Genomic DNA, 10,541 nt, shown 5'->3' with positions numbered 1-10,541 from the left:
TCATTCCAAGAAACAAATTGATACAATTTTTAACAGGGAACTACTTGGAAATACAGTATGAAAGTGTTATTTTTAACATAAAAAAATAAATATTTTAAACTCTATCCTTTAAAAAAAGGACTGTTGGAAGATGCTGCCAGCAGTATCTATATTCTTCTTCTCTGCTTTACAAGTGGTTTGGCTGAGCTACTCTCTGGCTTTTCCACAGATGTTCTTGAAACAGAATCTGCTACCTAAATGGCGGGGTGGGGGGAGAAAAAAAAAAAAAGAAAAAGAAATCTTAGTAAACTGTAACCACTCCTTTTTTATGCTAGTTTTACAGTAAGGCCACGTCTCCAACATTTGAACATTGGGAGGGATGTATTATGATAATCGCACTTGTACTGAATTTTCCTGCAGAAGAAGGGGAAAAAATAACACCAAAGACAGCAATAAACGCAAGAGAGGTGAAACTTAGAAAACAGAAGTGTTAGCAGTACCATTTTTGTATTTTAACCACACAAACTGATTTCAGATACTCAGTGGTAGGGTGTTAAATATCTTACCACCCCTCTCCGTACCAGAGGTATTTTCAAAGTAAGGTTTAATATGCTTTTTAAATTCAGGTATTCCAAGAAGAAAAAGGGAAGGGAAAAATGTGTGCTTTGACACATATTTTAGAAATGTATTTAATAGAAAGGGTGCTTATTTACCAATTTGACTGATAAGATGATATGCTGATGAATGAATGAAAGATAAGCTCTTTCAAATCAGTCTAGTTAGTCATAGTCAAGGGAGCTTTTTCGTATCTTAGAATCATAGAATCGTTTAGGTTGGAAAAGACCTTTAAGATCATCCAGTCCAACCATTAACCTAACACTACCAAGTCCACCACTAAACCAATTAAGGGTAGAGTAATAATTTCATGTTTCCTGGCTTGGTGGCTGGATTATTTATAATGAAAATAAAAACTAGGAATCATTAAGGTTGGAAAGGACCTCTAAGATCATCAGTCCAATCATCAACCCAACACCACCATGCCTACTAAACCATGTCCCCAAGTGCCACATCTACCCATTTCTTGAACACTTCCAGGGATGGTGACTCCACCACCTCTCTGGGCAGCCTGTTCCAATGCTTGACCACCCTTTCTGTAAAGAAATTTTTCCTAATTTCCAGCCTAAACCTCCCCTGGCGCAGCTTGAGCCCATTTCCTCTCGTCCTATCGCTAACTACATGGGAGAAGAGACCAACACCCACCTCACTACAACCTCCTTTCAGGTAGTTGTAGAGAGCGATAAGGTCTCCCCTCAGCCTCCTCTTCTCTAGGCTAAACAACCCCAGTTCCCTCAGCTGCTCCTCATACGACCTGTGCTCCAGACCCTTCACCAGCTTCGTTGCCCTTCTCTGAACATGCTCCAGCACCTCAATGTCTGTCTTTATTGAGGGGCCCAAAACTGGACACAGTATTCCAGGTGTGGCCTCACCAGCACCGAGTACAGGGGAACAATCACCTCCCTGCTCCTGCTGGCCACACTATTCCTGACTCAAGCCAGGATGCTGTTGGCCTTCTTGGCTACCTGGGCACCCTGCTGGCTCATGTTCAGCCGGCTGTCAACCAGCACCCCCAGGTCCTTTTCAGCCAGGCAGCTTTCCAGCCACTCTTCCCCAAGCCTGTAGCATTGCATGGGGTTGTTGTGACCGAAGTGCAGGACCCGGCACTTGGCCTTGTTAAGCCTCATACAGTTGGCCTCGGCCCATCGATCCAGCCTGTCCAGGTCCCTCTGCAGGGCCATCCTACCCTCCAGCAGATCAACACTCCCACCCAACTTGGTGTCATCTGCAAACTTACTGAGGGCGCAATTTAAATGGAAAGTTGTATCAGGAGTGTTTGACCTGCTAATTGATTAATATCCTCCATAAAATTTTATACAGCTTAAGACATGTTTCTCAGCATGGTTCTGTGCATCTTTTAATGCCATAAGGAGTGATGGAGCAAAATTACATTGAACTCTGACTCCATTATTTTTCACTCCCTTTCAATCAGAAACAAGTACCACCCTGGAGTCAGCAGGACTACCTCAACGTTATCATGCCTCTCCACATGGAAAAAAATTGTAGCTTACTAAAAATCATTCAGGACCATGCACTGACATTTATACTTTCTGAAGTGTAGTGTAAGAGGTATGGAGTAGAATGGTCTGCAATATGCTGCATTATGAAAGAGTTAAGTAGTAAGAACACTAGCTTTAAGTGGCAAATAATTGCTAATACTGAGTAAATGTTGAATTAAATTATCTTAGGATCTCTGTTTTTATGGGTAACAGGCACATAATACAGATGTTTGCAAATGAAAATATCAGAACTTTCAGAATCCCTACCTCTTTCAGTTTATTTCGAATTAATGTAGCTGAAGTATTCAGTGAGTCATCATCCATATCCACTTTAGGTATTTCTGGTAGCTGTGGACCAATAACAACTTCAGTACTGTCCGCACTTGTTCCAATGAGGGAAAACTTGTTACCTTCTTCTCTTTTCCTTTTACGTTCTTGCAGGTGAGTTGTACGAGGCATAAACCTCTCGATTCCATTATCAATCGGAACTGTTCTTTGCTGCATTAAAGGAGTTGGTGGAGCACGTCCTCCTGGCTGCACATTTAGAGTTAGGGATGTGCTTTGACCAAAGTACCCAGAAGTTTCAGCACACTTGTTATCATACTGGGGAAATGTCAACAGCCTCTGATTATGATTCCCAGATGGATAGCCTGTGTTTTGGGATACCCTTTGAGAACTTGTAAAGCAGGATGGATCCCAGTTACCAGTTGTACATGACGCTGGTGTGCTCCGTGGACAGTCAGAGTTCTTTGAGACAGTCTTCTCAGGCCCCTCTACTTTCCTTAACACAAAGCAATCTTTAAAACAACAACACAAAAAAAGTAGCTTCACTATTTCATGTCATTATTAGTTCTAACACATAAGAAAAAAAAACATTTAATACAATTACAGAAGCAATACCAGTGATATTTCATTCCCAGCCACCTTTCTGTGATTCTTTTTTCCTAAGTGGCACCTTTCAAACTAAAGTTTTTCAGCCTGGTCCCTCTGCTGGTTTGTGAGGAATGCCTGAGCAGAAGTATTTCAGCAGTTTTGAGAACATGCTAATGTTGCAAATCAATGATTTTTACCTCCAGTTATGATTTCAAGGATAGGCTGTCTTGCAACTTTGAAAAAAACCAGGTGTTTTGATGTTAAAAATCAGTGATTTTACTCCCTTTAAATATCCTCATGCAACAAATAATGGTATCAAAGTACATAAGCACAAGAAAGGAGAACCCTGTGCTTAGCCATTTGCTTATTTCTCAGCTTGGCCAGCCTTCAGTGCTGCCTGTGAACTCTGCAGTACAGTAGCCTTTGTAAGCCCAGTCCATTCCTGGCATTCCTCCAGTGCCGATGTGTATGCTGGAGAAATTTTTTGTTGAAGGTTCTGGTATAGCCACCTTCCTTACAAACTGTCCCTTTGGGCATGCCTGAATAAGCTGGTGAAAAGATGATCCCAAATTTCCTGCCAGTGCTTGAAACTTCTGATAACATTTTGAAAGAAAACAAAAAGAGAAGGAAATGCTTCATTATTAAAGCTTAAGCATTTACTTATTTTGGTCTTAACCAAAAGCAAGAAGTTACTCTGAAAAAGATACAGCCCTCTAAATATTGAAAGATGTCTCCATTTTACAGCAAACATACTTAAAATGCATCTTTAAAACAGCACTTTAACCAAAACCCCACCCACCACCGAAACAGGATGTTAAGATTCTATAGGAAATCTCATTACAAACCTCTTTGATTTGTTGCTTTTGCTATATACTTTCTTCTATCCTGCAACTTCTCCCTAGTTTCTTGGAGTGTTTCAAATTCTGGAGCATAGCACACATGCAGCAAACTACCAAAGAAACTTCGTTCGTCCATTTTTTTCTTGGCCACCCTGAGGGGAATTAAATTGTATTGGCAAAACTGAGGAGTTTACTTCAGCTCTCTAGAATCTTAACAGATTGTAAATAAAGAAGGTGTAAAAGATTAAGACAGCAAGAGGCAGATGTTGCCCTGTCCAATACCTTGCACATTGCAGTTTTTGGAATTTTATAAGATAAACTTCAGTAAATTGCTCTGCTGGATATTCATCTAGAGCGTGATACTCTTCAATGGCACCATATAATGCAAATTGTTCAACTAATTCCTTCATAACACCTAATGCAGGAACTCCTTGTATTAGTAAATAACGAGATTCCAAGTTGATAGTATAAACCTGAAAGAAAAAAAGAAAAAGAATATTCTAAAATGTTCACATTCTTGCTTTACTGCGAAAGTAAGGAATTTTCTCTGTGTTTTCTGTTGCTCCTCAAATCCTCTCAGGATGCTGAAAATCCCTCTGTACTCTATTTTGACTTGGGACTTGTGCAGGAGCAATAAGTGCACAGTTATCTGAGACCTCTTCATCACTGAGCAGGAACTGAACTCAAGCTTCTTACTCAAAGCAGAACACAAATTAGAGTTTACTCTTCTGCACCAGGTCAGAGTACTGGCATTTGCTGAGTAAAATCTCCGAGTGTCTGGCCAGTTTCCTCGCAGGACTGACCAGTAACCAGTTAATATGAGGCACTGTCAAAAAATAAAGGAAAAAAACACTATAGAACCATCTTGTTTTACAGAGAGGCCACACAGGTAAAACGTGAGGAGGAAGAAAAAAAAAAAAAAGAGTACCACCACAATTCCTTGGGGCACATCATGTGTGTGCAAAGCTGCCTCCTCGCTGCAGTGATCAAACAGTATATCTTTTTAAGACAGACAGATACAAGTAAGATGCTGAGAGAAGCAAGGTCTTCCCCCAGCAGGTTAAAAAACCCAAAAAAACTACTCTTTTCTGCTTTGTATAATGACTGTTGCAGAGCATGGACGCTAAGGAAAGTTCTGTGACAGCTCACAACATACAATAGGTAGCTGAAGCATAAGATCAAAGGGATAAGATTGCATGAGCTACACATCCTTCTCAAAAACCAGCAAAAGCAGGACAAAGAAAGAAGCACTTGGGAAACCAGCTCTCAAACTGCTGCGATAAAAAATATTCTCTGCAAATAGATCACATAGATTGTTCTTGCGATAGCAGTTTACTCCTACCCGCTCTGTTTCTCAAGTCAGCCCTAGAAGGTGCCTTTACAGCACCCTGTACATTAAGCGCAAACACAAAAAGCAAACCCAGCATTTTTATTGCTGCAACAAGACGTTCCTGCTAGGCAGCAAGCCCAGCCCACGATGTGTGACCTTCCCCTCATCTCCCCAGGAGCTGCTGGACACCAGAGCTTATACGTACGATACAAAAGCAGCCTGGGGCACACGAGTCCTGCCGAGTTCAGTGGCACCGCGTACCCACCTGCGCGTTGGCTACTAACAGCAACGTTCAGCTCCGCAAGTTTCCTCGCACTGCTCTTGGCGTTTGGGCTTATATTTTGCACAGAACTAGCCTACTTGCACTACATGCGGTTTTAAGCGATTCGTTTACAAAACGCAATGCTGAATTTAGCAAACCCAACTCCAGCTCTTCTTTCCGCTGTTACTGCCTGCCCGAGCCCACGCCCCGATGCACCTCAGCAGCAAGGAGAGAAGAAGAACCGGAGAAATTCTGGATGTTTATCCAGAACGGGGACGAACGCTAATAAAGGACACCGGGCAGCAAGCAACTGCAGCAGGAGGAATGCCGGGAGCTCGGCTGGCGAGCTCCCCGTACCCGAGAAGCCGCGGCCAACAACCCAGGCCGCGGGCCGGGCGGATACAGCCCACTCCAGCGCCGCCTGCCAGCGCTTGAGGACGCGGCGCTCCGGGACCGGGGCCGGGGCCGCCCCGCTCGGGTCCCGCAGGGGCAAACCCGCGCCGCGCCGCGGCCCGGCCCGGCCCGGCCAGCAGCGCCAGGCCGCCCCCGCAGCAGAGGCGGCTCCGCGACGGGCCCGGGCCCACCTTCACGGCGCGCGGCCGCCGCCCCTCCCGGTACTTGGCGCGCGACTCGCAGACCCCCAGCTGCGCGTGGTGGCTGCAGGCATCGCCCGGCCCGCCGCTACTGCTGCCGCCGGTGGCCGCCATCTTCCCATCGCCCACCACGCCCCGCGGAGGCAGCTCTAGTTGCTTGCCGAGAGACGGACCAATCAGGCCAGGGACAGCGCTCTCATTGGCTCCCGCTGAGGCGGAAATCGGCGGTGTCGTTAAGCCAGACGGAAAGAGCCGAAGCCCTCGATGGAGAAGCCAATCAGAGGCAGGGAATGAGTATACGCCGCGCCCGCATTGGCCGGCAGTGGGTCATACCATTGTCTGGGAGGGGGCGAGGGGGGAATTTCGGGAAGGCCTGGCCCGCTCGCCCGCCTCCGAGTAGGCAGCTCCCTGCTCGGGCGCAGCGGCCGCGCAGTGGCGCCGGGCTGCGGGGCCCGGCCGGCCCGCCGGCATGTGGGGCAGCGGCAATCCCGGCGGAGGGGGAGCTGGAGCCGCCGCGGTGACGGTCGTCCTGAGCGGGACCCGGGACTGCTTTCTGCACTTGCCTCCCGTGCTGGCCTCTCACCTCCGCCTGCAGCAGGTACCGGCTCGGCGCCACTCGGGGCCTGGGCGGAGGGGCGCCTCGCTCCGAGAGGATTATGGGAGAGCACCGTCCCCGTCCCCCCCAGCATCCCGTTGCTATGGTGACACGAAGGGCCCTCCTCCCTCCCGCCCCGCGTCAGCCCTCCCCGCCGCCCGCTGCGGTGTCGCTGTGGTGACGGAGCGCGCGAGCCCCCCCCCTGCAGCTGGGGAGCCCCCCCGCCCCCCGGAGACGCCGCTGCGCTGTGGCCATGGCAACCGGCAGCCCCGCCCCTCGCCCCCCGCGGCGCCCCGGCCGGCGGGGCCCTCTCTGCGCAGCCCCGGCGGCCGGGCCCCGGCCGAGCCGCGCTCCTCGGCCCTCCGTTCTTCTGCGGAAAGGACGGGCATTTCTCTCCCAGCGCAGTCTGGCACTGTTGGCATCTGCGTCTCTCCCAGTAGTATGTGCTTTATACCACTTTTCACAGGAACTCACCAGCATTAACCGAATAATGTGTAAATTAATCTTTAAGGTAGGAGGTAAGACGGTAAATCCAAGTGGAATCGTAATTCTTGGTGTATGTAAAGCTTTCACTATCTATTCCTGTATAGAAAGGCACTCCTGTCATGCAGAGTCCTATTAAGTACGTGGATCGGTTGCGGGAAGCGCACCTGAGATTTTAAATAACATTTCACACGTGAAAACAGGAGCCAAGCCTGCGTGCATCCCTTCTGCGATGAACACGAGAATTAAGGGTCTGCTAGCAGAACAGGCGGGGTGAAACATGGCAAGAATGGGTGGGTGAAGAGGGGGGGACGGGAGCGAAGCTCAGGCGTGGAGATGGCGGCCGCAGTCCTGGCAAAGCCCTCCTCGGCCAGGCTGGCCTCACCCAGCCTGTGTAACCTGCTAATTCCCCAAGGCCAAAAAGGACGTTTCGCAAAAAGCAAAATCATCTAGACTTGTAAAAACCTGCTTTTTTTTCTTTGGCGTAGTAGAAAGAGGTTGGTGGGGTTGCAAGAAATCCGGTATAAATGTTACCTTCACTTCTGCTGCAGTTTCTGGATGTTTTACAGATCTGCTGGCGAGAGAGAGGAAAAAGGAGTGTGATTGCTTTGAAGCCTTGTAGCATCATTCTGTACATAGTTGGTTATGGTGGGCTCCTGCTTTTACTTAATGTGATCCGCAAAATGAAAATGTATGATCTCCGAAATCTTGATAGACATAGCGTATTAAATGCAAACTCTTGAGTAAAAATGTTAAAAAGGGGATAAATAATTATGTTAATAGATTACACTGAGTAAATCATATAAAAACTTAAATGGAATCAAAAGCTAAATCTAATTGCAGAACATATTAGATAAGTGGGTGATAAAATGGTCTATGAAACTCAGCGTTGTGTGGAGGTTAAGAGGCTGGGGGAGAGGCTTTATCTGTGTGAATACAGGGAAGAGCTGTACATCTAAAATTACGTTTGGTAAGAGGATCTTGGAACCATTGTAGATATTCTCTGAAAATGTTTTCAGAGTTTACCAAAAAGTCAAATCATATTTGAAATCATTAGGATACAGTTGAGAACAAACTAGAAAACATCACTCTGTTAACAGGTAAATCTGTGGTATATCCATAGCGTACATTATCTTGGTCTCTTGATTTTCATAAAAATAGTCATTTTTAAAAAAAAACCAACAGAACACATCAGTGGAGTGATACAATGTAGGATATAGTCTTTTTATATGGAAACTGAACATATCCAGATTGTTCAGTTTGGAATCAGAATAGCTGAGTGGTTCTGAAACAGATTGATAAAATTATTTTGGTCTGAGTTTGTGTGAATTATGACTTCGTTTGCACATTCCCCAGCTCATGAAAGAACTCTTGGAGTCCATGCGAATGTTAATGCATGTGAAGTTTAAGCATATGCTTATGTTTTTTCCTCATTTGAGAAGTAGAAATGCGTAGTTATACATTTCTGTAAGATATTTGTTTGATAGGCTATGATACAGAAGGGAAGAGGAGTTACCTTCCTTGCTTAAAAACAGTCCATAAAAATCAAAAGCTGTTTAAAAATCAAAACCACCATGCACTTCTATGTTGAGAGTTGTGCACGTAGGTAACATGGAGAAGGATTCTAAGGAAGGCCTTGGTTATTAAGAAGTTGGCCAGTCTGCCAGAATTTAAAAAAAAAAAAAATCTGTCATTGCTAATAGAGACACCCTTTACTAACATGTTGTAAATGCTGGAAGTTATTGTGAGGGGATTTTAATTAAAACAGGCATGTAAAATCCAGAAAATATCTTTAATTCCTTTGATCTCTCTAGTCAAATATAGTTTAGGTTGACTAATAGTCATCTTCTTTAGCTTGTTTGATGTTAATTTATTTTATTTCTTTGAAACGTATAGGGCCAAGCTGTGAAACTATCCTATGGTCATCAGCCTATATTTTTGAGCTGGATGGAAATCAGGCATCGAGGTCACCAAGGTGAAAACATTGCAGAGATTAACAGACAGTTAGCAGAGAACCTTGGCATTACAGATGGAGAACAGGTTTGAAATGCAATCTTTTTTTCTTATTTAAATAAGGAGTATATTGCAAGATGCCTGAAAAGGTAGTAATTTACAAGTTAGCTATGAACTTCTTGTTTCATGTATTTAGACAGTTACTTCCTTTATATCTGCTCATAAGAACAGTTAACCTTCATGCAACGTCTCAGACGTGAAAAGATTTGCTCATTCAATCATTAACAATTGCTTAAATAATGTTAAGATAGGCTTGTGGTAGGTCTTTGCAGGGCTGGAGCCACTATCTGCAGTGCCATTATTTTTAGGAAAATACACTTTTAAGCAATTAAACAATTTGGGAATTACCTTATGAGAATATTTTGCCTGGAGTTCCTGTTATTTTAAAGTAATTATTGACTTACTGCATATTTCTTCTTGTTTGACTTACTTGGGATTTAAATTTTCATCCCTATTTTTCCCCATTCACCATATGTTCCTTGTGTGTCCCCTCTTTGAACGTGTATTTAAATTGGCCTCTTACACTTGGACACTGTGTTAAACATCTTGTAAATGATTCTTTCATTGGACAGAAGTGCAAGAGATGCCCAAGAGGCAGGTAGAGATTTCTGGCATGGGACTATTAAAATCTCAACACACAAGTTGTTGGGGTTTTTTTATGTTACTAGGTAGTGATTTAAACTAACAAGAATAGAAGAGTTATTACTCTACACGGTGTTATTCTGTAGTATATTCATATATGCCTGTTTCTCATACGGAAAATTTTATTCAGCATAACAGAAGACATCAAAGAATGTGGCTCAAAGTGTGTTATCTTACCTTGTTTACTTTTTTAGCGTATTCTCTCTAGAAATGATGTATCTATTTGCAGAACTTTACAATTTACTAGTTCAGTGGCAAGGTAACTACCCTTTTTTGTTCTAGCAATTAATAGTCTTCAACAGAAGAACAACTGACAAAGCAAACCTAAGAAAACCTCACCCAACTGCTGGCTGGAAATAATCATCTGTATAATCGAATGAATAAATGAATAATTAGGTAGTTTTGCTGTTGTTGTGGATTCAGGAATTGCATGTTTGCTGTGTTTCATAATAATATGCTCTTCTATTTACCATGTTGGGGAAAAGATACTCCTCTGAACTTTTGCTTGAAACTGAGGACCTAGAGGAATTTAAAATCAGTTGTTACTTTTATAAAAGTTGACCTGAAATAAATCTCTCTCAGAGGATAGGTAACTAGTTTTATCTCAAGAGAAATTTGTTGAGGTTTATTTAAAAATATATGACATGATACTGTTGAAAATTGTTACTTTCTGTTGAACAGAACCTTTGGTAAAAATTAATTTTTGAAATATATGTTTAATGCCTTCCGAAAAGCCTAAGCCGCAGCAGCTTTTGTCATTCCTCCTGATACACAGGACATTAAAACTGTTCTGTGGAACCACTTCCTGTGAAACCGTT

The 10,541-nt window shown here is 44.1% G+C and overlaps 2 protein-coding genes across 4 annotated transcripts in view; one reads left to right on the top strand and one right to left on the bottom strand.

Moving 5' to 3' along the window:
* Positions 1-108: 108 nt before the first annotated feature.
* On the bottom strand, positions 109-6,104 carry RBM48 (RNA binding motif protein 48). Its single transcript, XM_075704874.1, has 5 exons — positions 5,982-6,104; positions 4,088-4,278; positions 3,812-3,957; positions 2,361-2,890; positions 109-233 (listed from the first exon to the last, which is right to left on the bottom strand). The coding sequence occupies exons 1-5, from the start codon at positions 6,102-6,104 to the stop codon at positions 147-149; spliced, it is 1,077 nt and encodes a 358-aa protein (XP_075560989.1). The 3' UTR covers positions 109-146.
* A 355-nt stretch (positions 6,105-6,459) lies between these two features.
* PEX1 (peroxisomal biogenesis factor 1) overlaps positions 6,460-10,541 on the top strand; it is a 28,769-nt gene continuing 24,687 nt past the window's right edge. For all 3 annotated transcript variants that reach the window (XM_075705178.1, XM_075705176.1, XM_075705179.1), the window contains exons 1-2: positions 6,460-6,588; positions 8,965-9,108. In XM_075705178.1, the coding sequence (XP_075561293.1) occupies positions 6,460-6,588; positions 8,965-9,108 (273 nt within the window). The remainder of the gene's footprint in view (positions 6,589-8,964; positions 9,109-10,541) is intronic.

The sequence above is a fragment of the Pelecanus crispus genome, chromosome 2, assembly GCF_030463565.1.
Source record: "Pelecanus crispus isolate bPelCri1 chromosome 2, bPelCri1.pri, whole genome shotgun sequence".
In the NCBI taxonomy this organism is placed as follows: domain Eukaryota; kingdom Metazoa; phylum Chordata; class Aves; order Pelecaniformes; family Pelecanidae; genus Pelecanus; species Pelecanus crispus.
This window is presented reverse-complemented; position numbering and strand designations above follow the sequence as displayed.